Source organism: Brassica rapa, chromosome A01, assembly GCF_000309985.2.
Source record: "Brassica rapa cultivar Chiifu-401-42 chromosome A01, CAAS_Brap_v3.01, whole genome shotgun sequence".
Lineage (NCBI taxonomy): Eukaryota > Viridiplantae > Streptophyta > Magnoliopsida > Brassicales > Brassicaceae > Brassica > Brassica rapa.
In genome coordinates this window covers 6,533,019-6,552,990 of record NC_024795.2, presented here as the reverse complement: position 1 = coordinate 6,552,990, position 19,972 = coordinate 6,533,019, and the positions used below count along the sequence as shown (strand labels likewise).

The 19,972-nt window shown below is 37.5% G+C and overlaps 6 protein-coding genes across 12 annotated transcripts; 3 read left to right on the top strand and 3 right to left on the bottom strand.

Moving 5' to 3' along the window:
* Positions 1-24: 24 nt before the first annotated feature.
* On the top strand, positions 25-3,959 carry LOC103859533 (15.4 kDa class V heat shock protein). Of its 2 annotated transcripts, XM_033292241.1 has the most exons (3): positions 25-335; positions 477-753; positions 3,943-3,959. In XM_033292241.1, the coding sequence occupies exons 1-2, from the start codon at positions 194-196 to the stop codon at positions 749-751; spliced, it is 417 nt and encodes a 138-aa protein (XP_033148132.1). In that variant the 5' UTR covers positions 25-193; the 3' UTR covers positions 752-753; positions 3,943-3,959. The 2 variants fall into 2 exon arrangements, with proteins under 2 accessions (XP_033148132.1, XP_009135325.1); XM_009137077.3 differs by lacking the exon at positions 3,943-3,959 and having other exon boundaries at positions 31-335; positions 477-923.
* LOC103859523 (peptide methionine sulfoxide reductase B5) lies at positions 1,571-2,672 on the top strand. Of its 2 annotated transcripts, none has more exons than XM_018652980.2 (3): positions 1,571-1,967; positions 2,086-2,242; positions 2,344-2,448. In XM_018652980.2, the coding sequence occupies exons 1-3, from the start codon at positions 1,639-1,641 to the stop codon at positions 2,446-2,448; spliced, it is 591 nt and encodes a 196-aa protein (XP_018508496.1). In that variant the 5' UTR covers positions 1,571-1,638. The 2 variants fall into 2 exon arrangements, with proteins under 2 accessions (XP_018508496.1, XP_009135314.1); XM_009137066.3 differs by having other exon boundaries at positions 1,578-1,967; positions 2,334-2,672.
* On the bottom strand, positions 2,708-10,242 carry LOC103859500 (abnormal spindle-like microcephaly-associated protein homolog). Of its 5 annotated transcripts, none has more exons than XM_009137041.3 (21): positions 8,731-10,242; positions 8,179-8,647; positions 8,001-8,086; positions 7,788-7,901; positions 7,508-7,696; positions 7,349-7,414; positions 7,123-7,176; positions 6,870-6,995; positions 6,632-6,748; positions 6,361-6,468; positions 6,155-6,281; positions 5,747-5,887; positions 5,395-5,568; positions 5,033-5,313; positions 4,714-4,857; positions 4,288-4,465; positions 3,967-4,196; positions 3,696-3,885; positions 3,398-3,623; positions 3,154-3,309; positions 2,708-3,023 (listed from the first exon to the last, which is right to left on the bottom strand). In XM_009137041.3, exons 1-21 carry the CDS (start codon positions 9,421-9,423, stop codon positions 2,936-2,938), a joined length of 3,957 nt encoding a protein of 1,318 aa, XP_009135289.1. In that variant the 5' UTR covers positions 9,424-10,242; the 3' UTR covers positions 2,708-2,935. The 5 variants fall into 5 exon arrangements, with proteins under 5 accessions (XP_009135289.1, XP_033148060.1, XP_009135297.1 ...); XM_033292169.1 differs by having other exon boundaries at positions 4,714-4,810; positions 5,130-5,313; XM_009137049.3 differs by having other exon boundaries at positions 5,756-5,887.
* Positions 10,243-10,500: 258 nt separating this feature from the next.
* LOC103859481 (derlin-2.1) lies at positions 10,501-12,473 on the top strand. The gene is made up of 6 exons (XM_009137019.3): positions 10,501-10,781; positions 11,297-11,396; positions 11,481-11,695; positions 11,779-11,862; positions 11,954-12,007; positions 12,090-12,473. The coding sequence occupies exons 1-6, from the start codon at positions 10,683-10,685 to the stop codon at positions 12,270-12,272; spliced, it is 735 nt and encodes a 244-aa protein (XP_009135267.2). The 5' UTR covers positions 10,501-10,682; the 3' UTR covers positions 12,273-12,473.
* Positions 12,474-12,487: 14 nt separating this feature from the next.
* On the bottom strand, positions 12,488-14,707 carry LOC103859490 (GPN-loop GTPase QQT2). The gene is made up of 7 exons (XM_009137030.3): positions 14,591-14,707; positions 14,207-14,273; positions 13,986-14,106; positions 13,664-13,890; positions 13,283-13,573; positions 13,001-13,206; positions 12,488-12,908 (listed from the first exon to the last, which is right to left on the bottom strand). The coding sequence occupies exons 2-7, from the start codon at positions 14,237-14,239 to the stop codon at positions 12,647-12,649; spliced, it is 1,140 nt and encodes a 379-aa protein (XP_009135278.1). The 5' UTR covers positions 14,240-14,273; positions 14,591-14,707; the 3' UTR covers positions 12,488-12,646.
* Positions 14,708-14,737: 30 nt separating this feature from the next.
* Positions 14,738-17,547, bottom strand: LOC103859471 (tobamovirus multiplication protein 1). The gene is made up of 11 exons (XM_009137010.3): positions 17,084-17,547; positions 16,658-16,748; positions 16,511-16,563; positions 16,228-16,320; positions 16,051-16,122; positions 15,815-15,887; positions 15,652-15,697; positions 15,481-15,544; positions 15,314-15,367; positions 15,153-15,230; positions 14,738-15,055 (listed from the first exon to the last, which is right to left on the bottom strand). Exons 1-11 carry the CDS (start codon positions 17,240-17,242, stop codon positions 14,963-14,965), a joined length of 876 nt encoding a protein of 291 aa, XP_009135258.1. The 5' UTR covers positions 17,243-17,547; the 3' UTR covers positions 14,738-14,962.
* Positions 17,548-19,972: the final 2,425 nt, after the last annotated feature.

Here is a 19,972-nt window from a genome sequence, read left to right as displayed (position 1 = left end):
TAAAGTGTTTTTTTAACAAAAGTGTTTTTTTTTAAATCTTGTTTCATTAATGATTGAGTTTTCAAGGTAGACAACAAGTTGCTCAAATGGATCAAGTTTAGTTCAAGTGGATGGCATCTGTAATCTGTTTACTTACTATAAATAGGAACCATAATCCAAAATCAATCCACAAGAAAAAAAGAGAGAGAAAATAATGGATTTTCAGAGGATTCAATTGACACCATGGGAATATCTTCTATCATCACGAGCTCTTAATGGCTACCAAGTTTCTCAAGAGAATCATATTCGTTGGTCTCAGACTCCAGATTCTCACATTTTCTCTGTTGATCTTCCTGGTAAATAAAATAATATAACTAACTAATCCCTCAATTGTATATATTCATTACCACACATTTTAAAAAAATATTATCTTGGAGATCTTTCTCATTTTCTTTGTACATGTGTTCTTGTTTTTTTTTTTTTAATTCTTGAATCAGGTTTGAGGAAAGAGGAGATAAAAGTGGAGATCGAAGATTCTATATACTTAATCATACGCACGGAGACCACGGATAGATCGCCGGGCCCAACGGTTAGGAGTTTCAAGAGGAAATTCCGGTTACCAGAATCGATAGATATAACCGGGATATCAGCTGGTCATGAAGACGGTGTGTTGACTGTGACTGTACCAAAGGTGGTTTTGAGAAGGAGGAGTTTCTTCATTGATCCTTCTGATGTTCCTGAAAGTCTTCAAGTTCTTGCAAGAGCTGCTTAAACTTCCTTTGCTTTTTAAAATTCTGGTTTCTAATCTTTTATTGGTACTTAACTGCTTATATATTAATCCAAATCCTAAGTTTGTGCCTTCAAAAGGAAAGGTAAAAAAAATGGTTCCATGAGAATTGTTTGATCTTTTACTCATTATATGGTTTTAAAATTTTTATTGGTCATGTAAACGCAAACGCAAAAATTGATTTTGAAACAATTGAGGCCCAGGATAATGTTGGTGAACCAATGGCCTAAGCTTGTTAGGGCAGTTAAGGAAGTCAACTTGGAAAAGATTTGGAGGAACAAACCCAACCTCCATTTCATTACTCTTTTACCTATTTGAGGCTTAACACTGAACTTTGATAAGAGCAGTGCCCACCTATGCTATAAAGGAATGATCATCGGTCAGCTGCCGAGAATGGACTGGAGAGTTAACCAGAAATTAAAAAATCAACAGAAGAGAGTCCCAACAATAAGTAATAAGCTTCTCATAGCATGTAGATGAAGGCATAGTAGTAATAAGTTCTTGGTGCAACTTGTTGAACTGCAAAACATCATCAACTAGCTCAACTTAATCATTGTGCATATTTTAATATATCATAGTGTTTGAAGTGTTAAATCTAATTATTTTCGTTTTTATTTCCACAGAAACAAACCAGTTTCATGAAAGGGCTTCTTTCAAAAGAAGGATTCTTACATTTTTAAAAGAGGAGCCTTTGTTAAAGAGGACCATCTCACACTCTCCACTTAAACTCTGGCTTTGGCATGTGTGGAGACTAGCCTTATGGGCTTTATAAATTAGGCCCATACTAATGAAGATTTCAGACAAAACTTAAAAAGAAAATAGAAACACATAGAAAGCCCTGTCCGAAGAAAGAAAGAGATAAAAGAGCAACAATGGCGTTGAACGTCATCTCATCAGCATCATCTTCAGCCACTTCCATTTCCATGACCTTCGCTTCCACCACCATCAGAGCCTTCGTTAGACCTTCTCTCTCCCTCAGAACCACTCCATTCGCTTGCTCTCATTCGAATCCCAACCTCCTTCCTCTCTCCGCCTCTCCTTCATCATTTCCTCCGCTCCGTCTTCGTAGCCGAGGCTTCCACGGTGGTCGTGTCAAAGCAATGGCTTCTCCTGCTCCCGGATCGGTGAATAAGCCAGAGGAAGAATGGCGTGCGATTCTGTCTCCTGAGCAATTCAGGATCCTGAGGCAGAAAGGCACCGAGTAAGAGGAATCTCTATTTTTGAGTGTGTTTGTTAATTGCATGTGTTTGCTAGATTATAAATGTGGTTTCACACAGTTTGTTTCTATGTTGTTAATGGATACGACATTTAAAATGTAGATATCCAGGAACAGGAGAATACAACAAACTATTCGAAGACGGCATCTATTCATGTGCAGGATGTGGGACTCCTCTTTACAAATCCGCCACCAAATTCGACTCCGGTTGTGGCTGGCCAGCTTTCTTTGACGGCCTTCCCGGTGCTATAAACCGAACTGTAAGATTATCAAATCAAGAAATCATTATCAGACTTCATTGTTTTGATAAACTAAACTGTTGAAAACATCTTTATTACATGTTAATCTCAGCCTGATCCAGATGGGAGAAGAATCGAGATCACTTGTGCGGCTTGTGGGGGACATCTCGGCCATGTTTTCAAAGGAGAAGGTTTCCCTACACCTACCGATGAGCGACACTGTGTGAACAGTGTTTCTCTCAAGTTCGCACCAGGGAATCAAGACTTGTAATAATGTTCTTGGTGTTGTGTAATGCTTCTGTCTATGTCTTGTGTGTCCTGCTCGTTATAACCAGTGTTTAGTTCCATTAATGTCGTTGAATCAAAAGTCTTGAGACTCTTGGTATTGTCATAATCATACATACATTAGATTTTTCACAGACTGGCGAAAAAAGTAACTTCACTTCTTTGTAGATAACTTCTCTGACTTATCTCAAGAGCTCAGGATTTGACGACATAAATTTTGTGAATTCAGTTGATGTGTGTGTCATTCTAACACGAATCAAGAGGCTGTGACAATAGACAGAAGAAATGGTGCAGAAGCAGTTTGATTACAGAAAACCTAACAAAGTCTAGTTGTGGGAGTGCACTGATCAATGCACTTCAAACAAAACTAAACCCAGAAACACAACAGAGTTTGAAACACAACAGAGTTTGAAACACAAACTAACAAAGTCATCTGCTGGTTATGAGCTTCAGAAGCTCAACAGCCTCCTTTAATCTTCTCTCGCTCTTTTCTTTTCCACCCTGACCCTTAACATTCCTGAAATCACACCAAAATATTAAAACATGTTTGATTCATACTTTCTTATTTTAATGAGTATAAACTGATGTTTCTAGATTAAACATTCAACCAAATGCAGACATTAAAACAGGAAAGAAAAAACACTAACCTCTTCTCCATGTTTGCCTTACGAGTTAGCTCCTCAACTAAGGCGTGTAATCGCTTAACCAAAGCAGGAAGCTTTCGAACTGCTTCTACGCCTTTTTGGCTTTTGCATATCTTCTTCAGAACATCTGATGCTATGAAATATGCTTCTTCTTTGTTCCTGAAAAAAGAGAAAAAAACAAGAACATAAGAATGACAAAAGATTAAACCTCAATCTTAAATAGTAGAATCTTTAAGTAAATGAAGACCTGAGTAGTTCCCAGAAAATTGTCTGGATAGATCCTTTCGTGTCTATTAACTCATCTGCCATTTGTGGGTAACGAGCCAGGTGTCTCAAAGTTGAAAGTGCATGTTTTGAAACTTCTTGATCAGGTATGCTTCTGCTTGCAGACCGGATCAGTGTTAGCAACTTGTCTATAGCTCCAGCTGCCACAAGCTCTTCACAGCATTTGTCAGAGTACTTTGTCGCCGAATCTGTAGAGGGAACATATTATAGTCTGTTTGTTCACGTTGTTCTGTAAATAAAGGAAGCTGGGGAGCGCTTACCCAGAGTTTCACAAATGTGAAGAATGTTGTGGACCTTTTTCATGCTGAGTAGTTCCGAAAGCGCAGAGAGAAGCTTGTTTATCAAGCGTTTCTTGTCATCTATGTTTGCTGCAGAAGTTTGCATTCTTACTCTCAGATCCAGAACTTGAGCCTTTGCAGCTTTGCGTGTGAGGTAGCCTCTCCAGTGTGACTGACAGGTTCAAGTAATGAAACGTAATTATTAAAGTGAACAAGGACAAAAGATGAAAAGTAGCTTTTGGTCATTTCTTACTTGAATCATGACAATGTAACGTCTTTCCATTGAAGTTCTTTGCCTGGCAAATACACCTCGAATATGCCGCTGTATCAAGACTGCTGATTTTCTTCTTACATTCTGTGAATGGAGAAACCTCCACCAACGCTGCAGTTTAATGACGGAATGTAGCTGTGTTGTCATCTCAACGCTGTGTTGTGGAAGTCTGGAAACGCCTTCGTCAAGTTTTGAATTGAGATAAGAAGCTCCTGAGAAAATTCAATTTGGATAACCATCTCTATGTTAAAAATCAATATGTAATCAGCTTAAAAATAAGGTACCAGAGAAACTGCTTAATACCTTGAAGCCTGCTTCGAACAATTTGTCCTCTAACGAGCCGTTGAAGCTCTGTGGCTGCATGCTTGTAGCCATGAAACGACATAATGCAGTTAAATTTTCGGATAGCACTCTGAATGCATATTGTTGCTTTTCTCTGAAGATAAAACTTCCTTCTCGCCAGCCAACCACGGCAATATCTCTGCAGTTTGTTGCAGAAAGTTAACAAGTCAGAGACGTAGATTCTAAATGTGGGTTTATGTAAGAACATATAAATATCCAGAGAATTCCCAGTAAAAAAGAAAGGGTAATCAGACAGGAAGAAGAAATATCAAAGGCAATTAAAAGAAGTGACAAACAGGAAGAGAAAACTGGATGATGAAACAAATTGGGACAAGCAGAGGGTAACATTATTAACGACCAAATCAACTGAGACCTGAGTATACTTACTTGAATGAGTACGGAAGACAACTTGTATTTGCGATTCATTCTACGTGTGTTCCATCCACGAACATAAGATTGGATGGTGATAGAGGAGATAACTTGTGCTTTCATCTCATGATGAAGGTTCCACTGATGCTTCCTTACAGCTCTCTGAATGACCAAAACAGATACTTTGTTTAACAATGAATTTGACACAACTTGCTACAGGTTTTAAGCTTGGACAAGCAGAGGGTAACATAGAGCAGTTGACTTAACGACCAAACCAACTGAGAACTGAGTAATGGACAGTGCATAAGCAAAACACAGAAGAACTGAATATACTTACTTGAATGAGTACGGAACACAATTTGTAATTGATATACATTCTCCGTGTGATCCATCCACGAACATAAGATTGGATAGTGATAGAAGAGATAACTTTGTCTTTATAACTCCTCCAAGCTTGCTGAATTTTGAGTGCTGCTTTCAGCTCATGATGAAGGTTTCGCTGATGCCGCCTTACAGCTTTCTGAATGACCAAAACAGATTTCCTCAACTTGAGGAAGCGACTCCGTTCAACAATGTACTTGACATATCTCGCTACAGATTTTAAGTTGGCCGATCTTTCTGCAGGGATAACAAAACTTTCAACAGAGAATAACTTGTTGATCTGTCAATTGTAATAAATACTCACAAACAGATAATTACCTGATAACTGTAAAGTAACTTCCTCAACAGTGAATATTTCAAGAACTTTTATATGTTTCACTGACAACCATGTCCGAATAGCAGCTTGTAAGAAGCAGACTTCTTTCAATTTCTTCCTAAACTTGCGGCGTGCATGAAGTCCCCTGAAATTCGATTGTATGACTACTGCTGCTTCTGTAAGAAAGAGGCAAGAGATATGCTATCAAAGATAGATTCAATACTCTATCTACCAAGAAATGAAAAGTAGATAAATAATCACCCAATAAAGTACAATGGTACGATCATAAAAAGGTGATGGATATCGAAAGCAAGTTTATGATATATAAAAAGTTGAGAAGAGTAGACAGAATACTTGAATCACCTCGTTCGAAATCCATAGTGATTTTCCTAGACAAGGAACCCTGCGGGGTACGGCTACTAACTTCTCCAACAGAATTTTGGTAGGCCATTTCCTGCCACCAGGCTTTGATTGCCTGGAAAGTTTTAGTAGCATCTACAGGTAGGTAGCATCACACTTTTGACAATCAAGACAGGGATACGTGTATATTATTTATCACCAAGTATGCTTGCTTCATTCAACCAATTGTAAGAAGCTGAGAACTCAACTAACAACTAGGGTGGCAACTATGAGAAACAAATAAAGGTAACAAAAAGACTGAAAACCACTGATAAGACTTGCAGGCATCTAAATGAACAGGTGCGATTCCTCAATTTTAAGATCATATACTTTATGTTAAGTCAGAAAGAGATGAATGGGAACCTTCTCCGTTTTCTCTGTCCGGTTCCTCATTTCTAACTGCTTCAGAGATGCTGCAACTGATGCGCGAATATCTCTTCTCTTGATCTTGACAGCTAGAGCACAGCAACTTATGAAAGTTCAGTTTCTCCTGCAAAAAGAAGGAATTTTTAAAATAACTTGTCAATGAAAAATCCTAATTTCCATCCAGAAAATTAATAAAGCAATACCATATTCTCCTTGACGATCAGCTTTGATGATAAGAAAGCCAACAGTATAATCACACTTTGATTGCTAACAACTGCATTATGTTCCAGTAGGTCCCCAATCTGTAGAACCTATAGAGATCAACATTGTACGTCAATGGAAGCAGACCATCGATTGCAAAAGAAACAACGGGCGGGAGCCTTACTGTAATTCAGTTTTGATATCTCTAATAATCTACTTTCTTCAGGATAAACTTAGGACGAACTAAGACATTCACAGACTAAATAATATTACCTCAGGAAAACTTCCCAAAAGTGCTGTCAACTTTTGCGACAGAATGAAGTTCTGAACTGCATCATGATAATCGGTATTGGACATTACTGATCGAGGGCCTTGTTGACCACCAGGATCCTGGATGTAAATATTTATTCAGAAAAATGTAACACGAGATGTACTTATAAGATATGTGAAGAGAAATGCCTACGTAAAACTCAATGCACTGAAACTGATTCAAGTTAAGAACATTTCATACCTCTTCGTGAAGACAAGGACAGCAAACTTCTCGCCGAAAATAGTAGTCAAGCAAGAACCATATTCCCTTTCCATCAACCAATGATGCAAAGTTTTCTACCTTGAAGTCATTCTTCTTCGTAATTGACTGAGGAAAGAATAAGGCGTGCATATATTATACAAGATTAGACATTCAGAACATAGGCAAAGAAAACACCCACAACTTGGGAAAAAAAAATGTTTTAAGAACAGCATAGTAAGATATAATAAGGTACCTGGATCCAGTTCAAGAGCATTTCCAGAGGAGTAGCCATGATAATTTGATTATTCTGTAAAGAAACCCAAAAAGAATAATTGAAGAGAGAAGAATAATATAACTAGAGAAGTATCACCATTAAAGATCTGTTTGAGAGTCGTCTAGTTGAAACTAATTTGAAATAACTAACAATGGCTAGCAATTGGAAAGAAATATAGGAACCAAGGATATCAAGTGAGCCTTACCTGTTCCAGCCCCTGGACTTTGTAGATTTCCTCTGTCAAGAGTTTCCCATTGATCAGAAGAGGTAGCTGCCCATTTCACAGAGAATACATAATCATTAACCAATGAAAAACGTGCAGAAAGCCGCCATAAATTGGACAAAAGAAACAAGAGGCACTCACCTGCAAATGTACAAAAATGTTCCATAGCAGTGAAATAGAGAGCTCTCTGTCACCATCTGCAACATCTTCTATAGTTATCATCATTCCTTCGTCATCTTTCAATGAAACACCAGCATCCTTCAGATACTGAAGTGCAACTCTACAGTTGGCCAACTTCTTCTTTCGATTGTCGGATGGAACTACCATTTTCTGTTTAATCAAAAGCCTCATACGATTAAAAAGTCACTCCTTAAACAAGAAAACAGTGGACGTTTTTAATTAAAATCAACTTTTGACAAACCGTGAGAATGGATGGATCATGAAGAAGTAGTTGAATGGCTCTGCAGAGCCGCACGCCATCTTGGAGGTCACCAAACAAGTCTCTCACTCTAAATTCATATTCAGCTATAGGAGACTGCAAGAGCCACCCCAATTATTGAAGTGAGCAAACCACATATATATTAGCAATCTAGATCTAATATACGACACTGCATTAACTCTTAACTATAATTACCTGCTGATAAGGTATTTTGTACCCTATAATCACTAGATGCGCTAGGAGATTCCCTTCTCCATGCATTACATCAGAGGGCAGGAGTTCTATATTCAAAGCCGAATATGGAATATTAGCCGCTGTAAACATGACAAAGGCAAGCAACTGACACACTAAGTATCAAAATCTAAGAGCTTACCACTTAGAAGTTGATGGCTAGACTTTAAGCTAGATTTCTCTGAAAACAAGAGGGGAGAGCCACCATCTATCCCATCAATCCCATACTTGAGTGAAATACAGCTTTGAGATTTAGCTCTATCTAATATAAGGACAAGCAACAGAATCCTCTTCAAAATCACGGTTCCAAGGGCTTCATAGTACCCTGGTCTGTATAAACCCTCAACCATCTTGTTATAGGCAAAGGCTCTAGCAAGGCCGTCATGGGAGAAAAACTGCTTGTTGATTACCATCTTCAAGAATGCCGTTTCTTGATCTGAGTTAACTTCGCTGTCACACAAAAAGGAATCACCGCCAAAGATGATATACAACCCTAGACGAAGCCAAACTTGGTTGTAACACATCAGTGCCTTGACGGCCTTCTCCTTCAGTCCAAAATCAGTTACAAGAAGGCATTGTGGTTTCATCTTTATCCTCCCTTCATCGATATTCTGAAACAAGAACATTAAGATTGAAATGAAAATAGCAAAAAGACACAGTCTTTGATATGATACACAAGGAAGGATACTCTTACCTTGGTAACACGGGTCATCACATCGAAAATCTCCTTGCAACTTCCCAAACTCAAGTGAAACTGCATCCTCTGCTTCAAATCATCTAAGCTACAAACTTCTTTCAAAGACTCCCTCAGCGTTGAATACTTGGAGCCACTCAAGGATGATCCTTTCTCACCACACCAACCTAAAGTCCTCGACTTTTTGGGGCTACGCCACATCGTATCCACTCCCACTGATTTACCGCTTCGCAAAGCCTCGCAACTATCTCTCTTCGCATTTCCGACGCTACCAACAGCAGAGCCATTCTCTAACGGATCGCAACCGCAACTTTCAGGGTTTTCGAACAAGAAATTGAGCCACACGGTGAGTGACTTAGCGAGAGATCTAAGGCTCTTCTCTTTATTCAACTCAGCCTTGCGAGAAGACTGCGATTGCTGAAGCTCGAATGCCCTAAGCCGCCTCGAGGAAGCTGCGACCTTGGAGCGAGACGCGTGAGTAGGAAGGAGTGAGGGACGGCGGAAGGTGGAGGACATAGATTTGGGAGTTTGTTTAGATGCGGTGAAGAATTGAGGAGTGTTGCCGAGATTTGATTTGATAACGGAAGGACGCCGCGGAGTTTTGAAATTGGATATGTCGGTGAAGTGTGATGACGGAGGATTACGCGGCCGCGTCGCTGGTGTAGCGCACGTTGGTTCGTTTTCTTCATTCATCGGATCAGAGGTTCGTTAGGGTGTGAGAGTGAGAACGAGTGAGAGAGAGAGAGAGAGAGAGACGTTGTTTAAGATCTCTCGAGAGTTTTTTGAATTTTGAAAATTCGAAGACGATGGAATTAAATTTAAAACGGTAAACACTATTGCAACTGTTCCCAAAATATTGGAAACCGCGCCGCTTTGCTTTATTCGGCCTCGAAATCATGCCGTTTGCAGAGGATAAAACGGCAAGGCGTGTTTTGCTTCTGGCATAATTAGCTTTTTGTTATTTATTTTTTTGGTAGGAATTAGCTTTTTGTTATTGGTACTGAATAACCGAACCGAATCCGATCCGGAAAAGTAGTAACGTAGTTGAACCAAAATAGTTCAACTATCCAAACATGTTCAAAATTTTCATAACTAAACAACTAGAACCGAACCACACCCAAACCAAATATTTTGAATACTTGAATGTATCCAAAATAGATTTATATATCTGAATATTAATTATTTTCATATTTAACATATAAAAATATCTAAAACATATAAAGTACTTTAAAAATTTCTAAAAAATATATAAATAGTCAAAAGTAAATGTTTAAAATAACTAAAAAAAATACTCAAATCACAAATATCTATTTATTCAAAATCATAAGTAATAAATTATTTTGTTTTTAGATTTTGAAAATTTTAAAGTATATAATAAAGTTTAGTTTTTTAAAAATAATTTAAACTGATTATCCGAATTTGAGCCGAACCCGTAAAGATCTCAATCGAACCTGAACCAAAATTTATAAATACCTAAATGAGACTGAAATCTGTAATCTCAAAAACTCAAACTCGAATAGATCTGAACCGAACCGAATGGATATCTGAACGCCCACTCCTTTATCGAACTATTGGTTAAATCGTGCCGCTTTACTTTATTCGGTAAGGAGATCATGCCGTTTCATAAAAGATAAAAACGGCGGGGCGTTGTTTTGCTTCGTAGAGACGCTGGTGTCAGCAGCCTCTTTGTTATTGGTAGGTGTGACCCACGCGCTATATCATTCGTTGAAACTATTATATTTTAAAAAAAAATGCGGAAAGAATATTATCTAGACAATGAAAAAAAAAAGAGGCAAATCTCTGAACCATCTTTATATCAGTCGCTTTCGTGAATTCAAAGCTGCTTCATATCCATTTCAACGTTGAAGCTTCTAGAGATTCGATTAGGTTTTGAATTTAAAGAATCTCTAGGTTCAATTGCTCTTTGTGATCGGGGTTGAATTCGATTGGGTATGGCTCAAGCTGTAGAAGATTGGTACAAACAGATGCCGATTATAACCCGGTCGTACTTGACGGCGGCTGTTGTCACCACCGTCGGATGTTCGCTCGAGGTATTGTATGCTTCCTCTTTCTCCGGAATCGATTTGATTCCTTGCTTAAGAGAATGTGGATTGACATGGATGTGTTTAGAATTATGTTTTTTGAATTGTTGAGAAAAATTGAATCTTTGTTTATAGTTTCTGTACGTATGTGTTTGTGGATGGTAAAGGTCTTTCTTTTTGAATGTGGGTGTGGCTAATGAGCTCAAGTGTTGTGGTTTCATGGCTCATGTTGTTCTTTTTTGTGTAGCTTAAGTGTTTTGGTTTCATGTCTTATGTTCTGTGGAACGTTTTTGCAGACTATATCTCCTTATGATCGATTTGAATCCTTGCTAAGGGAATGTAGATTGATTGACATGGATGTGTTTAGAATTATGTTTTTGAGTTGTTGGACAATTGAAGCTTGGTTTCTACTTTCTGTGCGTATGTGTGTGTTTTAGTGATAAAGGTCTTCTTTTTGAATGAGCTCAAGTGTTTTTGTTTCATGGCTTATGTTTCTCTTCTTCTGTTGTGGAATGTTTTTGCAGATTATATCTCCTTATAACCTATACCTAAACCCTACTCTTGTGGTGAAGCAATACCAGTTCTGGCGCCTCGTTACTAACTTCCTTTATTTCCGTAACATGGGTACTCCTCTCAGATGGATACATTCATTATTACTATCCTGAGATACTTGTGTAGAAATTTACTTGCTTTCTTTTGTTTCTGCAGATTTGGACTTCTTGTTCCATATGTTCTTTCTAGCTAGATACTGCAAACTTCTTGAAGAAAACTCCTTCAGGGGAAAGACTGCTGATTTCCTTTACATGCTTTTATTCGGGGCAACTGTTCTCACCGGTATCGTTCTCATTGGTGGGATGATACCGTACTTGTCTGTCTCTTTCTCAAAAATCATCTTCCTCAGCAACTCTTTGACTTTCATGATGGTAACACCTTTTCTACCTATCGATATTGCAGCTTTAGACCATTTCTTTAGTATCATCTTAACATCCTTCCTCTCTTCCTTCAGGTCTATGTATGGAGCAAGCAAAATCCTTATATCCACATGAGTTTCCTTGGCCTTTTCACTTTTACAGCAGCTTATTTACCATGGGTGAGTTGCATTTTTATCATTTTCTTCTTGGAGTTTGCTAACTCGAGCGGTAGCTCAAATCATGATCTTTCTGAAAATTGTGAGACTGCAGGTGCTTCTTGGCTTCTCTGTCCTTGTTGGTGCAAGTCCCTGGGGGGATTTACTGGTACACACTCTCTCTCTTTATTCCATTTAAGTCTTCCCTTCTTTACACTCATCCTTATCCTTAAGCTGTATCCATTATGCAGGGAATGATAGCAGGTCACGCTTACTACTTCTTGGCATTTGTGTATCCACGAATGACTGATCGACGACCCTTGAAAACTCCATCTTTCCTCAAAGCCCTATTCGCTGATGAGCCTGTCATTGTTGCACGGCCAGAAGATGTGAGGTTCGCTCATGCGCCCTTTGATGAAATCCACCAAGACTGAATCTTGATCGGTCCACAAGAAAACCAGCCACACAAACAAACAGTTAAAGTGTGTTCAGATAATGTTCAGAGGGCAGATGATGTACTCATTCATTGGCTCTTGATCTATTGTGGAAGTTTTTGTTAGTTTTTTTTCTCCATGTCTGACGTACGTATGTGTGTTTACCTCATTGTGCATATATGAAGGCAAATTGTGTACAAAGTCTCCCAACATTCTAGTTTATAATAGTCATTAGATCATTAGACAATGTCTCACAAAGAGATTCAATTCCATGGTTTTAACTACACAACAGGGGAAAACAAGGCAAGGACACAAACAAAACCAGTTGAAGCAACTTGATAAAGGTCTGAAAGATTTGGTTTTAAAGTTTTAACTTATACGTAGAAACGATTCATCTCTTCATCTTCTTCATCCTCATCAATGGCATCATCACTGTCTTCTTCAATCTTAAAGTCCTCATCATCCTCCTCCTCTACCATCATCTTCTCCGCTGCATCTTTATCTTTCAAACCAGTGTTTAAAACCACAGTCCCTCCCTGAGAACTCTCCATATCCTTTCTCAGTTTCTCCATTTCCTTTTCCCTTCGCTCTTCTTCCAACTGCTCCTTCTCCGCCTTTCTCTTGTCAAGATCAGCCCTGAAGAAAAAAAATACACAAATCATAAGCATGGAACTTGCAGAGAAATCTTGCAAAGAAGGTTCATATAGGAGATAAGAGTGTATCATTACTTGTAGGTTTCCATGTATTCATCAGAACTTGCTTCAATGGCTTTAAAGAAGTCATCCATTCCAGAACCAGTGATTGCAGAAACGCCAACAGATCTTATATTCCGGTAAAACTCGTAGAGTGAGAGGGAGAGGCTGTTAGCTAAGGTCGATGTGTATGAGTTATCAGACTGTATTGCTGCTTGAAACACCTCAAAATCTTCCATCCACTGCATAAAACCCATATCAACAAAAGATTCTGATAGGAGATTATCAAACGATTCAACACTAATAGACAGAGATAACCTCTAAAGCAAACTTGTGATCTGCCACATCAGTTTTGTTGAAAGCCAAGACAAGAGGAAGCCGGGTCTTGTAGAGGATACTACAAGCGTAGAGCATGTTGCTCATAAAAGTGATCGGGCTTGTGGAACGTGGAGTATCAACCACATAGGTGACAACAGTTGGGAAGGTTGACGCAAAAGCTTCAGTGATTATAGCACCAGAAGCAGACCAGGTGAAGATCTCAATCTGACCAGGAGTATCCACAAGGACATAGTCAAGCTGGTCTGCACGTTTCTCTATCACAGAGACAACCTACAACAAGTGACAAACAAACACAGAAAAATCAAGAAAAGAAAAAAACGAGAGAATCGTATCCCTTATACTGCTTCAGTGCATATTTACCTCGTCGAATTTAGTAGCAAACAAGTTGAGAGAAGTCATGATACCACCATTAGGCCCCAAATTATACTGCTTCATAACTTCCTTGTACTTGACAGTGTCCCTTATGTCGATGTTGGCACCGAAAGGTAGAGACATAACAGCAGGGTCAAGGTTCAACACATACCCACGCTTGTTCGAATCAAAGGTATGGCAGACCAAACGATGAAGGAAACTGGTTTTTCCGCTGCCTAAATATAACATAAGAAGAAAAAAAAGCTCACATCAGACTATTGATTATGATATCCCTCAAACACTAAAACCTACAACACAGTGTGTTACTTACCAGCCATTCCAACAACAATGATAATGACAGGCTTCTTCTTGAAATTGGAGGAAGAGCTCGCAGCACTAACACGAAGCTTGTCCAATGAGTCAACCAGCTTGTGACTCTCTTCCACAATGTTCTTTGCAAGACATAAAACAGCAATAACATCCAGTAAATAACTTAGGCTAGTATGTAACCTATAAACCATTGAATATGTATAAGAAGATAAACACTATTACCACTTCAGCAGAGGAGTCCATGGGATGGTCCATCAGTGACAAATTGATTTTCTTGTAAGATTATTAACTGCCAATAAATCCAACACACATATTCAGTTACAGAAAGCTTATATCACATTTAGCTATAGTTCATGCTCAAAATAATTCCAGAAAGTTTTGTTTTGTTTTATTCAAATAGTAAACATGAATTTGAAAGGGTATTCTTTTTTTTCTTGGGTGATGAACTGAGACTGGATGGTTCCATAAGAAAGGGACTCAAGGCAAGCGTGACATAATGATATAGAATCGAAGCATGCGAACTTATACGAAAGTTCCGTTCTTTTGACAGACTAAACTCCAGAACAAGGAAAACGAAGAAGGAGACGAGAGAGAGAGAGAGTGGACCTTGACGCGGAGGAAACCAAAGTTAGGTCTTTTGATTTTGTCACTCTGTAAATCACATACAATTTCTGATCTTCTTTATACGGAAGAAAAACAGAGATATGGGCTTATTTGATCGGCCCAAGGCCCGTTAAGTTATTCAACGGTCCGTTTGATACCAATGCTCAATTCGGTTTATTATGGTCAGAACAGTGTACCATTTGCTACCAAAAAAACAAAAAGAGTTGGCAATTAATTGGTTGTGTTATTATTTTCAACCAAACATAACATAACAATCAAACATCCGCCAGCAAATCTTGACCACATTTTACTCTCTATCTCTTGCAACATCATCAGAGTCACCGTGTGATGGCTTCAGGTAAAAAAAAAACGAGTCTACTGGATCGGATGGTACTGAGCTGATACTCTCTTTGGAGGTAGCTTACGGAGAATGAAGAGGACTAGTGCCGATGGAAGTACTTCTACCACCTGCGCAGTTTAGTTTTTTTTTTTATTCTCAGTTAGTGAAGCAAGCAGATACATGTATTAAGATACAAGAGAATTAATGAAGGTTTGTGTTACTCACCATATAGTAGATTAAGTTCAGAACTGGGTGATCAAGAACATCCAGCGTTAAATCCCTGTCAAATGCTGACACACCCACCTGAAACGTTGTGCAAGAAAGAAACATTATAAAAAACACTCATGATAGATTTCATTCTTTAGATTCTATATCTCAGAGCTTACCACAATGCATCTTATGAGGAAGCAAGTGAAGCATATGGCTGTCACAGATCCAACCTGCAATTGAATTGAATACCATTTCTATCACAAAGGCTACTCGATGAAACACGAAAGCAAATATGTCTTGTGTACGGAACTCTAAAACAAAGGTGCACAAGCACAATGACTACCTCATGGAGCTTCTTCCTTCTCCCTTTTGACTCAATGGGGAACCTTCTTAGCATAATAAACAATCTATGTAACAAAACCCAAGCGAAAAGACGACCTATTTAAGCCATTGAAGAACTTCCACACATTTTTGATTTATGAGACAAAAACATAAAGAAACAAAGAACACATACCTTCCTCCGTAAAGCAAGAAGCCTAACGCAGCGATGAAAGACACAACTATAACAAAAAGAAAAAAAAATCCCAAAAGTTAATACAGAGTTTAGAGAAGAGAAAATTTAAAGATCGAGCAGTAAGGGGTTTAGCAAGTTTGCTTCACTAGACAAGGAACCTAACCTGCCATAAATATCTTTCCAACTAACTCCACGGTGCTGTTATCATTTACCCAGATGCATACCCAGATTACAACCTGATACAGACATCAATCACATGTCAAACTTAGTCTTTTGATTCCCCTATAAATTTTAAACAAAAGTAAGAAAGGTTCACATAGATTCTTTCTAGCAAAGAACAACTACAAAATTACAAGACAAGGACGAGAGAAAAAAAAACAATAGGAATTAGACATGAACCTGAGCCAAATAGACAGCCACATTGACTGAGATATAGGTTATCCGCAGCTTATCAGTTGGTAAGCTTCTCGCCTGCTCATTGGTGGAAACAACATGTATATTTAGAATTTGTTTGGTTGGTTAAACAGAGAGTCTACACACGCATATAAAAAAGAAACATTCTATATAGGTACTTGCCTGGTGATATATCTCTGCCCAGAACAGAACGAGCAGTGTGTATGCCGAGAAAAAGAGGAGGCCCGGAAGATCCAATAATATCCAGCAAAGAGCCTGTATTACCTCAAGTCAACAACAACGTTAGATACTTAAAAAGATGCAGTATGCAAACTCGAGCAGAGATATAAAATGCACAGAAACATGCTATCATGTTTGTATCTCAAAGTGAATTTGCTCTAAAAAAAACAAACCAACGCATACGATTTTAGTGTCACCAGAACATCACTCGAGCAGACTATCTCACCTTGGGATGCACGAGAAAGACTTGATGGTGAAATCCAAATAGAACCGCACGAACTGCACAAAGAAAAAAAATAAAATCAAAGCTATAACACACACACACACACACAATCCTCTCGTTTGTCAACAGGAAAACAAAGATGATCAGCACCTCCATTGACGACAAAGTTCATAAGATGAAACACCTTCTGAGTGGTCCAGCCATATTCAGGCACTCTCATTTGGATCCTCACCAATTGAACCTTCCAACCACAACACAACACAATTCAAACAAAAGTCAAAAACTGCAACACATCCACAATCTACCGGAACACGAAGTATTCTAACTTTCTCAACCATTCAGTATTACTAACTTCTGTAAATTAAACAGAAAACGATGTTCTCATGAAATCAAATCAAACACGAAAACAAAAAACACTGCCACCAGATTATATATTCCAAAACATGTTCTTTCTTAACCAAAGAGGAAAGACAGTTCAAGCACGCAACACATTTGACCTAGACACACCCCTCAAATCAAGACACTTAAATCAAACGTATTTGTTAGAAAGAGGATAACTTTAAGTGAGAATCGTACAAGAGCGATGGCTGAGACAAGAGCGTAAGCTCCACAGAGAGAGAAGAAGATCCCATCTTGCCACTGAGTTGACTCGTTAACCTCCTCCCACCAATTCTTCATCCCCGTCGCGAAGATTCGCGCCATCTCCACAGGCATCATCACGCTCGAATCCCTCATCCTCCTCCTCCTCGTTTCTCTGCTATCTTTTCAGGGTGAGGATTGATTACACACTTCGGATTCGACAATCCGCTGAAATCGAGAGAAAGGTACGATTTTTCGATTGGAATCGAAGAACCCTAACCAGCTCTTGAGAATCGGAGAGAGAGAGAGGCGAGCAAAATGGGGGTGAGTTGTTTGAATATCTGCAAACCCACAGGTCAGATGGTAGAGAGAGAGAGGAAGAAGAAGAAGGAGAGATGAAATGAAGATCCAACGGTTGGAAACGTTTTGATCTTTTTCGATACTGTGTAGGTTGCCTGCAGCTTCTCGCTTGTTCCTTCACACTATTTTATGACTTTTATAACCGATAATTAAAATAAAAATGGAATTTCTAACCCCAAAATACAAAAACACATTTTTTACAAAGTAAGTAAAAAAATTTATAAATGGTTCTTTTGAACAAAAAAAAAGTTATTTCGCATCGTCAGGGAGTGAAGACCGAGACATGGCAACACGTGACTAGTCTAGAACTATACAGAAAAAATCAACACAAAATAAACCAAATAACTTTCTTTTTTTTTAATTATACAGAGATATCGATTTTTCCAATTAATACGATAGTTTTAGTCATTGGGTTTACTATTTGCCCAAAAGAAAAAGGGGGAAAAAGTCATTGGGTTTACTTTAGTTTTTTTCTTGAATGTTGAATGATAAGATAAAGTTCACCTTTTTTCCTATTTTGCATTAGGAATTGTTGAATCTTATATCTATATATTTATTACTAAGAAATGTTAACACAAGACAAGTTTCAATCAATACTATAAAAGGGAATGAGTTTTAATAAATCTACTTTAAAAAGTTATTTGGACTCTTTCCTTTTTTATTTTTTGGACTTCTCCTATATATTATAACAATATGTGACAAGATATTTTACCTATATATAAGCGATTTTTACTCTAACTATCAAACTGGATACATTATTATTTATTCTTAACCATTTAAATCATCGATTGCTAAACCACTCTACCCAAACAAAATAAATTACATGAACCAAAACCAAAGCACAACCTATTATAACATAACTTTATCGAAATATTCATTCCCCCACTTATAAAAACATTGAAATATTCGTTTCACCCACAAGGAGCATAGTACCATCGACTACACAATTAATTTCTAACACAGATAAACTCCAAATTAATAAGACCAAAAATTTAAACATAATTAAATTGAAACCCACATTAAATTTAAAATAGAATAAAGCCCAAATACTTAAGAACATAACTTACAAAAATATATGTGAATAAAACATTCTTTTTAAAATCTAACTTTTAATAATGGAACATATATCTCTGAGACTCTTATAAAATAGTAAATTTTAGTTTAGATTTACATTATAGATACTTTTATATAAAAAATTAAAAATATTCTAATACTTGGTTTTATAATTGGTAGTTTGGTTGTTATTAGACATACAATTAAATGTAACATAAATCGTTACTAATAACACTATATTTATCCCGGTTTCAAATTGCTATACTATTTTTACACACAAATGAATCTTCAAACAAATTTCGAATAAACTTCAAAAACACAAACACGTGATCTAATTTTATACAAATTAATTGTGCTTATGCAAATGACCTATATATTAGTGATATAATCTTCAAAATTATATGATTCAAACCCTAAATTTTATAATTATGAAAAGCAAAACAAAATCAAACCCGCGCTTTCAAGTGCAGGTCAAAATCTAGTTATCAGTTACAAAGGGATTATATGCTAACTACTTCGAGTGAAATTCAAATTTAAACATGTACTATGATATTATAAAGCATATTCTGATAAAAGAGATGTAATGAGAAGAGTCAAACAATGAGTTTACCTATTTACTTCCATAAAAATCATGTTACATGCATATTTAAAATTTAGCTGAATAAGTTATAAAAGAGCAATAACTAAAAGTTTAAAAAATTATGAATGCAAATTGTTTTTGGTAACACTATAAATACAAAACACTTTACTTATAAACACACACACACACATATATTAGATAGATGTGCACGCCTGATTTTGATTTATTTGGGGGATGCCAAATATGTCCACATGCCATATTAAGATAATGTTTCATCACAAAAAGGGAGTATTAGGTAGGCCGCTTGACTCGTGAATGTTAAAGACGTGTTAGAGACATCAAAAGCACGTGTGTTTTTTACATAATAAAGTTTCGAATCATTTTTATTGCTCTATCAAATCGTTTTAATAATTGATAAATGAACGAAACGATACACCTGAAAATTCATCAGAGGCTAATGAAAGAAACATGAAATGTTTATAGAATAAACAAAAATTCAATGATTTAGATATTGACGGTCCATGTGGCAGCGTCATGTCCACCTCAAAGTATCCTCAGAACCAGTCAAATCTTTAGCATTACCGAAGACAGCGAAGAGATCATTTTTAGCATTTCGCTGTAGTTGAAATCTGATTGAACTACACAACGGTGAAAACAAGGCAAGGACACAAACAAAACCAGTTGAAGCAAACTTGATGAAGTCTGTAGTACGCAATATACTTGACCGTGTCCCTTATATCGATGTTGGCACCAAACGGTTGAGACATAAGTCATATAACAGCAGGGTCAAGGTTCCAACAAATATAGTAATGACAGGCTTCTTCTTGAAAGGAAGAGCGCCCAGCACTAACACGAAGCTTGTCCAATGAGTCAACCAGCTTATGATTCTCTTT